The following is a 15,890-nucleotide window of genomic DNA, read 5'->3' on the forward strand; positions in this document are numbered from 1 at the left end:
GCGGTACAATCAGAGCACTGATTTCTAAGAACACTTAAAAAATCTCTATGATATGATCGACCTGTCAAAAAAGGGAGAGAGTTTAATTCACTCCTTTCAAATGTTCTGTGTCTCTAATTTTTATAAAGCATCTTCCAAACCAGCATGCGTACGATATTTGTGACACCTTTCTGCACTAGAGTTCTGCATCTCTAGACTAATACAAGAATTACATAATGTTACATGCTGTCTTCAATATATGTGCTTAACCTTTTCTTTAGTGAATAAATACAATATTGAAACAATATTTTTCAGGGTACACTCACATTTTTACATGCACTATAGTGAAAAATATTTGTCTGCTGTGACAACAAGTTTCATATTTACTTTCTTTTTAAATCAGAAGCCATACAAGTTGCTAAGATGAAGAAGAACCATGGCGGAATCGCAAAATTTCACTGAAATGACTCAAAAGTTTGACATTACATCAACATCGGTAGATAGAAGTATTTTGCTCTCTATCAATAGTGAAAATGTCCAAATGGTCGGAGGCGTGAGTCTCAATATCAATGGAGCAAGACTACGAGATGTCTACCGCAGTAGTAAAGTTGTAATGAAAGTAATCGACGATGCTATTTTGAGAGGTTTTGGTGGCACCAGGCATGATCAAGAGGTTCAGAATGTCGACCCAGAGTATATTCTTGTAATCATGCACTGCTCTACAGATGAAAGATTTATTGACGTGTTGTCGAATTATGACTCAGGAAGAATGATAAATCGAATGCAAGAAGAATTTGCAAAGATTGGCCTTGACGTAAGAGAATTGGAAATTAAGATCGAAAACTTGAAAGAAGTGAACACACAGAAAACCAGGATTTTGAGGTATTTGGCATTTACTTGATAAAAATGTGACAGTAGCGAAATTAAATCAGAATAGAACTTTTTCCTTGGATACTGCATGTCTTAACAAACGTGTACCTCTATGAACCCTATCATCTAGCTAAAAGAGGAGTCTTTCGTACCCCTTAACATGATATCAATCATTTTCATAATGGTAGATACGATAAGCAAAGAAGTGCATTTTTGCAACACTAATTTGGCTACAGTTAGCTGTACCATGCTATTATATGATTGAAGACAAATTTTAAGGACAAACATGAATTGGTAGTTGATTTCTGAATACCTTAAAAATGTTCTTTTACATGCAGTGTATCTTAAAATCACCGGTTCTGCAGGAATCAATTTTTAAGTGGATTTCTTGCCCGAAATGTTTAAAAAAGTGTCATTAAAGACAAATGTGCAGACTTTAAAATGAGATAATTCTCCGTTAATTTAGGAATCCTCTGTGGGACACACTGCATGTATAGGCATTTATACGTATAAAACCCTTTCAGCAACCAGGTAATGACAACTGGCTCCGGCAATGTCTTTTTTTCGCATACTATACTATGATTAACTTATAGAGTGTAGCATCATAGTTTTGATTGTCAATCGATTTAATAGCTCAACTGCATGATTTTTGGGAAAATCGTACTTAATTTAAGGCGCTTTTTACATTATGGCGGTTAGCAGATATTCAACGAAGCGTTTTCCGGCTATAAATACTATTTGTAACTAACATTATCCAATTCATCAGAGCAAGTTTGTCTGGAAAAAATTTGAATTTACGCAGAAAAATCATTTTTATCGCTGTAGTACGCAGTAGTCCATTGCTTTACCTAGTACACTTTCCCACCTTTCAGGCTTAACAACAATATAATTTCATTTCGTTTATTATAAGCAAACGCATTCTTTGAGGGATATTAGGGATTAAATGTCCCACAAACAGGGAGGTTTAGCAAAGGACGTTTAACATGCGTTTAGTTTGTAATAACATGGTCGCCGAGGGAAAAAACAATAAATTAGATGGTTTTGTTTAGCGAGATATCTTTATGGAAGTGGTTCAGTGATTAGAATATTTATATCCGCCATCTCTGTACTTGGGGGAAATACGTCGTTTAACGTCCCTGTTGAAACAAAAGAACCGAGGCGACCATGTTATTGCATAAATAAATATGCTTATATGCTTATAGGCAGCGTTCAGATTAACGCTTGTATTCTAAAAGCTCACTCACACTCAAACCCATTGAGTGGGAGATCCTAATCTTCTCATCATGTTTCAATGGCGGTATCTCCAGCCGAAAAGTGGCTTGATTTTCAGTGATTTACCTTTACCTAATGAAAGAAAACTTTCTCATTGACCAGCATTAACAAAATTTATATGCCACACTCAATGAGTATAAGTGTGAGTGAGCTTTTTGAATACAGGCATAAGTCAGTGACCGAGGCAATTTTGCCCGGCACTTTTTCTGGCGCCAAAGTTGAACATGATCGCCTCCAAATGAAATTGGCCACGGTGCCCAAGAACGGGCACAACCTCCAGAGGTAGTAGTCAACAATGGATCTGTGATCAGCATGTTTCGACTTTGGGTACCGGTGCCGGGCACTTAATTACCAGAATAAATCATCCCTCCACTTTCTTATTGGTGGTCCTAATATAAAAAGTCGGTTCAAAAATACCCAAATTCCTCCGATACTTGGAACGCGTGCACAAGGTAATCGCGGTAGCGCGTTTTAGCTAACACACGAAATTGCTCCGGATTCCTCCCACTAAAATTATAACCATAAAAATCCTTGCGAGTATGAAAATAAACGTTACGTTCACTTCTTAATTAAAATAACTGATTTTGCGCAGATCAAGTGCTATGAACAATCCTTGTGATGGGATGAAAGATCTTGCCATAGCTGATGAGAAGACGTGTAATAATGGTAACGAGGTAAGTAGACAGGGGCGTGTTGGGGTGGGTGCAAGCAAGGTGGTTGGTTAAACGCGTTTGTCGGTATCCTATAAAGGCACACGAGCATCGGTAATAATAACATTTAATTTAACGAAAATCGATATCTGGGTAGATTCCCACCGTTGTCAAGATAATTTTTCAGCTTTTTTGGGCATTTTTTTTCATGGCAATTTCTGCCATTAAGTGGGGACAATATCTGAAATATTACATCATAAATAACTGAAAAGAAAAATTATTTTCTTAGACCAAAACGAAAATCGTAACCAACAACTGGCATTCAGTACTGGCATCAAAACAAAAAGATCTTGAAATTACACAGAAGCTTTACGGTGAAAATCATCTCAAAACAGCACAAAGTTACTACGATATTGGAGTGGCAAAAGGAAAGTGTCAGGATTACATGTCAGCATTAGAATTTCATCAACGTGCTTTACAAATCAGATTGAAGCTGAATGGAGATGACACTGGAGATAGTTATCATGAAGTTGGTGTGGCACAACACATGTTGAAAGAGTATAAATCTGCATTAACATCATACATGCATGCCCTTGAAATAAAACTGAAACTGCATGGAGAGAATCATTCATCTACTGCCTCAACCTATAATAGAATTGGAGTCACACAATACAAAATGAAAAACTACAAATCATCATTAGAATCGTTTCAACGTGCCCTTGAAATCAGATTAAGAGTGTTTGGCGAGAATAATTTATCTACTGCAACGACTTATTCCAACATTGGCGTCACACAACATGAAATGAAAGATTACAAGTCAGCATTAGAATCGCATCAACGTGCTTTACAAATCAGATTAAAGCTGAATGGAGAACACCATAGTGACACTGGAAATAGTTATAACTGGGTTGGTCTTGAACAACATTTCTTGAAAGATTACAAATCAGCTTTAGCATCATATCAACATGCCCTTCAGATCAGATTAAAACTGTTTGGAGAGAATAATTTATCGACTGCAGTGGCTTATTACAATATTGGAGTCACACAACACAAATTGAAAAATTACAAGTCCGCATTAGAATCACATCAACGTGCTTTACAAATCAGATTGAAGCTGAACGGAGAACATCGAAGTGACATTGGAAATAGTTATAACTGGGTTGGTCTTGAACAAGATTGTTTGGAAGATTACAAATCAGCTTTAGCATCTTACCAGCAAGCCCTACAGATCAGATTAAAACTGTTTGGAGAGAATGATTTATCTACTGCAATGTCTTATTTCAATATTGGAGTCACACAACACAAAATGAAAGATTACAAGTCAGCATTAGAATCGCATCAACGTGCTTTACAAATCAGATTAAAGCTGAATGGAGAACAGCATAGTGACATTGCTGATAGTTATAATGAAGTTGGTCTTGAACAAGAATGCTTGAAAGATTACAAATCAGCTTTAGCATCTTACCAGCAAGCCCTACAGATCAGATTAAAACTGTTTGGAGAGAATGATTTATCTACTGCAATGTCTTATTTCAATATTGGAGTCACACAACACAAAATAAAAGATTACAGGTCCGCATTAGAGTCACATCAACGTGCTTTACAAATCAGATTGAAGCTGAACGGAGAACACAATAGTGACATTGGAAACAGTTATCGTGAAGTTGGCGTTGAACAACATTGCTTGAAAGATTACAAATCAGCATTAGCATCATATCAACACGCCCTCCAGATAAGATTACAACTGTTTGGAGAGAATAATTTATCCACTGCAATGACTTATTTCAATATTGGCGTCACACAACATGAAATGAAAGATTGCAAGTCAGCATTAGAGTCACATCAACGTGCTTTACAAATCAGATTGAAGCTGAACGGAGAACACAATAGTGACATTGGAAACAGTTATCGTGAGGTTGGCGTTGAACAACATTGCTTGAAAGATTACAAATCAGCATTAGCATCATATCAACACGCCCTCCAGATAAGATTACAACTGTTTGGAGAGAATAATTTATCCACTGCAACGACTTATTTCAATATTGGCGTCACACAACATGAAATGAAAGATTGCAAGTCAGCATTAGAATCGCATAAACGTGCTTTACAAATCAGATTAAAGCTGATTGGAGAACATCATAGTGACACTGGAAATAGTTATAACTGGGTTGGTCTTGAACAAGAGTGCTTGAAAGATTACAAATCAGCTTTAGCATCATATCAACACGCCCTCCAGATAAGATTAAAACTGTTTGGAGAGAATAATTTATCCACTGCAACGACTTATTTTAACATTGGCGTCACACAACATGAAATGAAAGATTACAAGTCAGCATTAGAATCGCATCAACGTGCTTTACAAATCAGATTAAAGTTGAATGGAAAACACCATAGTGACACTGGAAATAGTTATAACTGGGTTGGTCTTGAACAACATTTCTTGAAAGATTACAAATCAGCTTTAGCATCATATCAACATGCCCTTCAGATCAGATTAAGACTGTTTGGAGAAAATAATTTATCCACTGCAGAGGCTTATAACAATATTGGAGTCACACAACATGAAATGAAAGATTACAAGTCAGCATTAGAGTCACATCAACGTGCTTTACGAATCAGATTGAAGCTGAACGGAAAACACCATAGTGACAATGGAAAAAGTTATCGTGAAATTGGCCTTGAACAACGCAATTTAAAAGATTACAAATCAGCATTAGAATCATATCAACATGCCCTCGAGATCAATTTAAAACTTTTTGGAGGGTATCATCCCCAAACTGCGGAACTTTATCGCCAAATTGGAGTCACACAACACAGCAAGCACACAATGGAAGGTTACAAGGCAGCCTTAGAATCATATGAGAAAACTCTTCGTATCAGATTACAAATATTTGGTGAGCGTCATGTTGATACTACTCAAAGTTATCAGGATATTGGACTCGTACAAGACGCAATGAAAAATTGCAAATGAAACGGATATTTAGTTTATTTCCAGTGGATAATTCCATGTGAAGTAAACGAAGGTATTCTATACATAAGTAAAAACTTCATGAAACTAATTCTATAGTTGCAGGGCATACAATGCTTTGTCAGATTGCCGCCTATAGTGTCTGGTAGATATATTGAGACCGTGGTACGCGTAGGCGTAGATGATTTTAAGTTTATGAAGGAAACAAAATTAGAAATGCATAATACAGATAATTAGACTTACCTAGCAGAAAAACACGTCGTAAATTTTGCCCTTAAATTAGGAATTTAATTTTAACAGTAAATGAAACAATTAAATTAAAATATCCCCGCCAACATGAGTAGAACTTTACAGTAGTGTCAATCAATATGCACTTTATGTGCAAATGAAAGTGGTAATGCATGTTATTACACCGGCCGCGCAAGGAGTCTAGGACAATGGGCAAGAATAAATGTATTTAATGAACATTTACATGTCTTACGGCGAGCGAGATATACAAAGCTAAGCAATTTCGCACACGAATATCCACAGTTCTTCATTACTATTAGATTAGATTGAAAACAAAATGGCGCACTCTTGATTATACTGGAATCATATGTTATTTAATTTCTATATATCATGTTCAGAATGTATAGAGTTCGCTTGATTTACGTTCAAAGGAAGCAACAATAAAATTTCAGACACGCGTATACAAATTAACACGTACAAGTATCCACGTTCTACAGAAACAACAAATGAATACAATGTACATTGTATTTCTTGAACGAGTTTGCATCGTTTTGCGTTTCCCCTAAACTGAAAACATGACCGAACTACAAAATGCTCTACGCCGCTGGTTTTGACACCCGACTACATTTAGATAATTGCAGGGCTAGAATACGATAACAAGCAATTCAAATTCAAGGCCGTCATTTGGTTTGTAGGAGCCAGCAGTGTCAAAAAGATCTTTCTCATAATAACGACGTCAAACGCGCGATTGTAACGAACAGAAAGTTTGATTGACTCCACAAAACTAGTGAGCCAATCAAACGTCTTGTACGTCAGATTTTCCGACGTCATTATTAAAAACGTCATTGTTATGAATAATTAGATAATCTGCGTGCGTGATCCTGTGGTATTACATTGCTACAACAACATTCGTTTCTAGTGACTAGTAATGGGCGTATTGTTTTGAATAGTTACATCATGTGCGTGCGTCATTTCTTAAGCCCGGCTTACAGGGCTGAAAATTCATCCCGGTATTGTTATGAAATGCCAAAAAAGTATACCTCGCGATTATATGACAATAATTTTAGCTCGGTTTAAGCTACCTGGGCTGCCGGGCTGAAACTAAGTGTTGTTGTCATGTAATCGTAAACAAACGTAAACCCAGACAGAAATATTCGCTTTGACAATGCTTTTTCTTTTGTCTATTTTACCTTTATGTGCAATCATTGCCTCTTAAAGGATACTTAAGGAGTTATTTGCCGTAGCGAAAAATAAGTTTATTGCTTGCGTGTATTATTACTAGTTTATTTGTAGTTTGTAGATAACGTTATAGCTATATAGGGTAGCGCACGCGTAGAGCAATGGAGGGAAACTCGTTTGTAAACTGGCCTATCTATAGATTTGAGTGCAGGAAAACTTTGTTACGTTTTGGAGAACGTGCTCTCCTGATTTACTCCTACCGGAATTAGAAAGTTCAAGGCTATTTGCACTTTGCTACAGTTATAAGTAATATTCCTCTCACGTGCATTGAGCATGTTTCACGTGCACATTTAGCATACCTACATAAAGCGATCCGAAAGGTTCAAGGTCATTTTATATTTGATCTCGTCGAAGCAATTTCGGAAGTTTTCACCCGATCCTCCCTCCCTTTCTCTAGGTTATGAGCTACGATAATTTCTGTGTAATTATGATGGTGTGGGCGTTTTTTATCACCCCACCTTTTCTGTGCTGTACTAAAATACGAACACTGTAACAATTAGCTATAATTTGTTACTTTTGGTTGAATTAAATCGGCATGTGCTCTGGCACATTGCCATTATTTTATCCAAAAAGTGTTATTGTTCATTGCAGTTGCATGCCTTTAATTTGCCCAGAAAACAGAGCTCACAAGTTTCGGAAACCGCCAGCACTTCCTATAGGGTTTGTAGTTGAAACGGAAGCGATAAAGGTCAAGTTATTGTCATTTGGGATTTTAAAGCGCTAGAATCGAAATAGGTCTACTACCAGCCTTTACAAACTCAGCCCGGTCTTAAAATAATTCTGAAGCGTAATAAACACAGCCCGAGCTAAAAAGACGCCATCCCATCCAGCCCATAAGTTATAGCACAAAATGAAAAAACATGGCGCGTCAGCTTTTTTTAATTATTCAGTCATGCTGCAGCATCGGTTCTAATCAATATCGCGTAACCATTTATAAATGCGGTCTGCCATATTTACAAATATAAAATAACCATTGAGTCTTTGTACGATCCTTTGAATTCCATGCATTACGGATGCAAGCCTGGTAGTCATCCTGACATGTGTGGATTGTGTTATAATAAAGATGTTTCTACGAAATTCAATCAAGAAGGCCCTAGTCGTTTTATTCAACACCAGGGCACCATTATATAACTGGAGTTTACCGTAGACACAAGGTAAGTATAGAATTAAGTGAGTTAACCTGTAAAGAGAGTCGAAATGAAAAACATACATGTGGAATAATTGCGCACAAATTTTTTTATAAGTGCATGTTTATCGTGTTGTAAATTTCTTTCTAAATTTCAGAATATCGGCCGAAGCAGATAACCTCTGCGAAACGTTTTTACCAAAAACTGTCTAGTTTGCAAGGTATTATCTATATGCTTTGAAATAGGACCTGAGTTGAGAGTTATGGGCAAAAGTTTATCCAGATCCGGAAGACACTCGCACACAGGCCGTGAAACACAAATTACAATTTCTCTTTTTTCATTATACAGGGTGCATCAAAAAAATGTCCCAAATGTAAAATTTCCGTTTTTCAGGATATTTTGCAGAATTTGGCAAGTTTTTGTGTTCCTAGAGATAGTTAAGACTTATCTGGTATACCTAGGCCAAGTTTGGTTTTTCATTAACAAAATTATGTTACCGGGGGGGTGGTTCCTTTCCACTAATATTGAGAGGGCTTGCGCGTGAAAATGTGAAGCTGAAATTGAGATATTATTTAAATGTCTAAAACTAGGAAAGCTTTTTAATAAACTGTCAAAGTTTCAGGAAAAATAATGCAAACTGCGAGCAACGCGCGATCCCTAAAAGCGACAAATATTTCATTGCGCGCAGTGAATTAAATGCATCGTTGATTTTAGCGTGACTGATCTCATGCAAGGCTGGGAAAATGAATAAATTAAAGCGAGAAACTGAACAAGAAGACGAAGCGATTTAATAACAAGATTTTTATTCTTGATGTAAATCCTCAACATTTCCACCATTTCTTTCTAAGCAAACTGTGGCTCGTCTGAGCATGGTAAACACTGAACGGCGAACCACATTTGTTTGTCCTGCCTCAAATTATCCGTTTCGTTCGAAATTCTTTCTTGCAAATCGCTTACGCTACCACCGGCAAATCTAGGCGAATGGACAGACAAATGGTTCGCTATTCAGTGTTTAGTATGCTCAGACAAGCTGCAGTTTGCTTGCAATGAAATGGTGGACATGCTGAGGATTAACATCACAAATAAATCGCTTTGTTTTTGTGTGCAGTTTCTCGCTTTAATTTATTCATTTGCCCAGCCTTACATGAGATCGGTCACGCTAAAATCAACGATGCATTTAATCCACTGCGCGCAATGAAATATTTGTCACCTTTAGGGGTCGCGCGTTGCTCCCAGTACGCATTATTTTTCCTGAAACTTTGACAGTTTATTAAAAAGCTTTCCTACTTTTAGGCCTTGTTCATATGACCCGGGCTGGCCCGCTTTGCCGGGCTAGCTCGCTTTGCCGGGCTAGCTCGCTTTGCCGGGCTAGTTTATTTTCTTATTCACATGAGGCGGGCTAGCCCGGTAGCGTTACATAATTTGTTGATGCTTCACAAATCGAAAAATGTTGCTTGCATCGATTACAACGGTTTGGGGCAGATATATTTTGTTAATTTTTGAAATGTGTTGTGTTCTTTTGGTTTGCAAATACATATAAAATGGCGAAATGATACTATGAAGGTATAATTGTAGAGAAAGCGATCGACCATTTTCAGCCCGGTTTACCGGGCTAGCCCGCCCAGTGCGTTCATATGAGCCCGTTTTGCCGAGATCTCGCCTCGCTCAAGCGAGATCTCGCCAAAGCGGGCTGGCCTGCTTTCCATGTGAATCAAATTTCAAAAACATATAGAAACAACTTAGGAAGCGGAATCTCGCCTCTAGCGAGTCAGCCCGGCAAAGCGGGCCAGCCCGGCTCATATGAACAGAGCCTTAGACAGCTAAATAATATCTCAATTTCAGCTTCACATTTTCGCGCGCAAGCCCTCTCAATATCAGTGGAAAGGAACCACCCCCCCGGTAACATAATTTTGTTAATGAAAAACCAAACTTGGCCTAGGTATACCAGATAAGTCTTAACTATCTCTAGGAACTCAAAAATTTGCCAAATTCTGCAAAATATCCTGAGAAACGGAAATTTTACATTTGGGACATTTTTTTTTAAACACCCTGTATAGGCACCAACGCAATTTTTGTTCGCACCAGATTTCCAAGGTAAAAGCCCCAGATTTTCATTTTAAGCAAAAGCAAGATAAGTTGACAGTTGTTATAGTTGCCACGGGAAGGGAAAATATGATATAGTAATTATACTTTGTACCGATTCTGAAGTAGTTGCTCACACGCAGTTCTTCTAAGAAACAATATACGCGTTGTTTTATTAGTCACAGAAGCCTAAATTTGGAGGGATTAGCCGGAAAAATGAATATCGACTAAACTTCTCCGGATCTCCGGTGTGCACAAAATTATCACGAACGATTTGCAATCAGGCCTTTCCAGAAGCAATCTGGGAAGCTCGAGGGAAATAGAAATGTGCGGGAAATAATTATTTTAATGAAATTTAACAGAAAATTCTCAATAAGAACATATTATTTGACTACCGTCTACACGTAACTATGCACTATAATTATACTATACAATTATTATTCTTCATTCTTACACATGCAACCTGGAAGCAGGGCTCTCACAATTTAAATATGCAGACTTTTACTGTGCGGTAGGATGCTCTATAATACCTGAGACAAATAACATTTGAAAAGAATATATTAGATATTCCTCCCTCCACTGGATACAGTCAAGCTTTCTAAGGAAATTTTCTTAGAAACAAGAACGCTGCCTAGAAGTGCAGAGAACAAAAGAGCGCAGGCTCACGTACGCCTCTGCGTACCAACTTTTCTCTATTTGACGTTATGTAAAAGTGCATCTCCTGTATTCTAACGCTTACTCATACTCAAACTCATAAAGTGCATGGGAAATCCTAATGACGCCATTGCGATAGTTCCACTCTATAGTAAAGATACTTTGCAGGGAGGTGAGTCAACCTCGTTCCCAGGGCCTTTTGGGACTTTACGATGAAGAAGAGCCGGGAAAGGCTCTGGGGTCGGCCGTTCGGTATTTTGAATAAGCATAATTTATCATAAAATTTTGCCTACTATTTTCAAAATGGATAATATTGTCGCATTAAAGCGTATTGGAATTGTACTATTTCGGAAATTTCGGAATAAAAATATTCCGCCAATTACAGATAAATAAGGAAAAATTATTTAACCAATCAGAAGTCAGAAATGGCTGGCCGATCCGAGGGCCTTTTACTCCAACCCAGCATCAAGGTAAAACGCCCTGGGAGCGAAGTTGGGAGGCGAGTCCGTGATTAACGCACGGGGGAGGCTGGACGTTTCCCGGACCAAGTCCCGAGGTGCGTTAATCACGGAAACACCGAACCTGCAAGTATGTTTATAGTTTTCATCTCAAGCCTTTTCGAGAAAAAGTGTTCAGAAAGTTACGAAAAATTCAGAAATTTTTGGTACATAATTCTTGTTCAAAAAACGAACATTTTAGTCGCAAACATGCAACGTAAACAGACAAATTTACGCTCGAGTTAAAGCTAAAAAAATCTAAAATACTCCTTTATTTTCGAAGGATAAAATGCACATATTCTGCGAAAAAATTGCCAAGGTTTACTGATTTTGCCGAACAATTTTCGGCGGCCATCTTGAAAATCCCGAACTCACTCTCACCGGTGAGCTTGAAAAAAGCTTACCTGCTCGGAGCAAAAACAGAATGTCAGCTTGACAAGAAAGGACTATCTCATTTTACAAGATTTTACAAGAAAGGCCTATCTCACTATTAAATCAGTGAAAAAACAATTTCTACGTACACGTAATGAGTGTGAGATAGCTTTTTGAATACAAAGGTATATATATGTATCACAGGCACCCTATCAGGCTATCAGCATATATTTTAACGGTATAATAGGGATGTTATAAAAGAAGTAAAAAATAGGTCAAAAATCGCCCCGCTGTGCAACATGGTCACCAGATTTTAGGTATCAATCATTGTCATCCATCTACGTCAAAGTAAGCACATGATATGTAATTTGAAACTTTGTGTTGCGGTAGTCGCGAATAGACAATATTGCTGCTCAGGCCAGAGGAAATCATTCCTTATCGACGTTCAAATGCAATGTGATCGACACTTGAGGTAACATTTTATAGCATGTATTTGTATGAACGTTATATAGCGTTTTGGTCGGATATTTTAATTTTTTGCAACTGATTTGTGAGTACTTTCGTTTATATAATACTCCTTGTTGTAGTTCAGATATGCTTCGAAATAGTCATTTGAGGGGTCATAAATATGATAGAACCTAAAAACAACATTCACGTTCAAATATCTACAGTATTTGCGCAAAATCCATGCCATTTGGATTACATCAAACTCCAGCTCTTTGTTGTGGTAGTACAGACATACAAAAGTTAGCAACTTTATATATAGATGGGGACAGAGCTATTGAAGCTTCAATTGTGTCAAGCCAGTATACATTTGAAAGTTCAAAATCCAAAGGCGAGCCATGTAATTGTATAATTTTCGATAATTCATCATCCTAGGCTTAGCTCTAAATCGTGACCATACGAACGGACAGGTATTTTAAAAAATCGGGTGTTCGTCGATTTTATTCTTTTACTTTGCAAATACAAATTGTGGACGATTTGACCTCTTCAATTTGCTATAATCTGAATAATGCAATCTGTAGTGTCACTAATTCGAAAGATTTAGCAAAAGCTTTATACTTGAACGTGTGTGGTAGAAAGGCACGAAGTTATGCTAGTGCAGTAGGTTTGACGCGACGACGTGCTTCACTATCTCAAAATTTCCCACCTTAAAATTCGCTCGGCATATAGGCTACATAATTGTCCTATTGGAATCTTTCTGCCAGGGATTTAGCGAATCATTTAACTTCGTTTTACTTGGAATAAAGATATCGATATAAATAGATCAGTGGTAATGATGCCAGTCTCATGTGATCATTATTTTGTCAAATGTAAATTTTTGAAAATATCATCCAGTCATTCCTAAATAGTTGTTAGGGGGCTATCATGGTCAAAGAAGACCAGATTACAAGAAAACCTCCCCTGATACCCTTAAACGCGCTTGCGCCCCCCCCCCCCCCGCCAAAGTCAGGGCGGTAGCTACGGCCCTGAAACCAGTCTATGCAATGGGGCTCAGTTGTAAACATTGATGAGGTAGAAGAAAACTAAAAGCGCTTTTCATTTATTCTTCAACATACAGTGGGTGGAAAAAAAATGAAGCCCCCACATAAAAAGTATCAGCTTCAGTTGTTAGCAATTATATAAAAAGAAGTCGCTAACACATCATGCCCGTTTGCCCTATATTTAATCAGTTTTGTGTCTCTTGTGATTTGGGGCAATAGGATGTGAGGAAAACTACACGAATTGTTTTCTAGATTGAAACCCAAGGTTGGCGATTTTTGGCAGAAGTTCGGAGAAAAATGAATTTTGTCGTAGTTATACTTAGCGCCAAATATTTCACATTATGTAATAATACCCAAAAATATAACATAAGTTCACATTATTCAATACAAACTGGCCTAGAAAACTCTAACTAATTTTTGAAGATTTAATTTCATTTGTTATGATATTTTTAAAAACAATGCGTTATGCAATGAATGTTCTCCTAACACTGTCATGCAGCTTAAGGACGAAACATTTGCATCCATATGTGCATGGGCGATTTAAAAGGTAATAAATTGTAGATATATCGTAGGACTTGTAGGTATAACTCTTTATTAGGTGGGTCTTGGGTACATTCGCATCACCATAAAAACATCAAAAGTTTAAAGGGGTTGCATTCTATCATATAGTGTAAATGATAGAATGATAGAATGATAGAAATACAATTTTTCCCATGAACCAAATTCGCGGGAGGGGAAATTATCATATAGTAATTATAGTTTCTACCGATTGTGAAGTAGTTGCTCACATGTAGTTCGTCTAAGAGACAAAAGCTATACGCGTTGTTTTATTATTCACAGAAGCCTAAATTTAGAGCGAATAGCCGGAAAAAGGGATATCGACTTTTCGGGCATTCCAAGAGCAACCTGGGCAGCACCAGGGAGAACTGCGCAGCCTGGAAGTAGCGCTTATCGACGTTCAATGTTGTGGTGGCACGAGCAAAAATGTAAATTGAATTTTAAGACAACAGAAATGCAACAAAGCAATATAACAAAAAATCGTTGATAATGACCCCCCATATATCATTAACATTGGAGTAATTAAGTCTCATTGACTTATTCAGACAACATACAAAGTCAACATTAACGGCAGGCGTTAAAATTAAAACATGGAAATGCGCGGCAAATAATTATTTCAAATAAATTAAACAGAAAACTCTCAATAAGAAGAACATATTCGACTACCATCTACACGTCAAAGCTATAATAATACTGTACAATCATTATTCTTTATTCTTACGCATACAACCTGGAAGCTCTCGCAATTTAAATATGTAGACTTTTACTGTGCGGGAGGATGCTTTGAATAATCTTTGAATATTTGAAAAAAATATATTAAACATTCCTCCCACCCCTCGATAGAGTCAAGCTTTTGTAAGCAAATTTTCTAAGAAGTGAGGAATGCATGACAGGATATTCAGCTCCGGGTTCGTGGCTCCGGGTTCGAGCGAACGGGTTCGAGAGATCTTTTAGCATATCTCCTGTATGGCTGAGACACTTTTCGAAGCTGGAAAGGTTTTACGAACGAGTGCATCATGGAATATGTAACATCGCGTGACAACCAGGAAAAAGATTGTCGCATGTCATAACAGGATGTGATTCACGTTTGTTATAATGTTCTTTAATTGATACGCGAGGTACGAGATCTTTACAATAGTTTTAACTAAAGTTCGCTAATGTTCTCTTTCTTTTCTCCGTTCTTCTCTTCTCTACTTCTCGATCTCCGTCGTTTTGCGTTCTTGTCTTTGGTCGTCTGTCCTGTAGGTTGAGCTTCCTAACGTTTCATAACTTAATCTTTACTCCGTCAGTCCACTGAAGGTTCAGGTGCTGTGCACGCCCTTTTATAATGAGGGTTCAGTGACTCTTGCATACGTCATCAACCATAGTGGGCTGATCCTTATCCAGCCAATCAGCGTTGTACATGTAATCAGTGGGTTGGTCTTAGAAGCTCGCTCCAGCTCTCATATTTTGTTTATTTAAGGCGTTGTCGCAGTGGTCGAGTTGATCTTCTGCTCAATCGATCGATGCTTAAAAATGTCCACAACTCAAAACATCCACCACCAACATGCATTAAAACTATCAAACATTGTTTCTGTGAACCTTATTTTATAACTTAACTATTTATACTACTACTTTAATCGATTTAAACTTTCTCTGACGTAACCCATAAAATGCTCGACCGCGCATTATTTTTTACACAATCGACTGACATACGAACTTTGCAGCTGCCTAAGGCATCCTGTTTTTTTTTAAGATAAAATTTCGCTTCGCTTGGGCTTTTAAGGTATGTAAACTTTACATGTTTACCCAAACCCACTGTTTACCTAAAAACGACAGATCGGTCAAACTGATGGACACTAAGATTAATACTACATTAATTATTTACTCAAACTGTCAAGCTTGCAGAAGGAAAAATAATTGATATTTGC

At 37.5% G+C, this 15,890-nt stretch overlaps 1 protein-coding gene across 1 annotated transcript; it reads left to right on the forward strand.

The window, feature by feature from the left end:
* The first annotated feature begins 412 nt into the window (after window positions 1-412).
* Window positions 413-5,742, forward strand: LOC114532909. Its single transcript, XM_028554495.1, has 3 exons — window positions 413-861; window positions 2,714-2,795; window positions 3,061-5,742. The coding sequence occupies exons 1-3, from the start codon at window positions 416-418 to the stop codon at window positions 5,740-5,742; spliced, it is 3,210 nt and encodes a 1,069-aa protein (XP_028410296.1). The 5' UTR covers window positions 413-415.
* Window positions 5,743-15,890: the final 10,148 nt, after the last annotated feature.

Source organism: Dendronephthya gigantea, unplaced genomic scaffold, assembly GCF_004324835.1.
Source record: "Dendronephthya gigantea isolate DGI-Jeju-01 unplaced genomic scaffold, DenGig_1.0 000082F, whole genome shotgun sequence".
Taxonomy (NCBI): Eukaryota; Metazoa; Cnidaria; class Anthozoa; order Malacalcyonacea; family Nephtheidae; genus Dendronephthya; species Dendronephthya gigantea.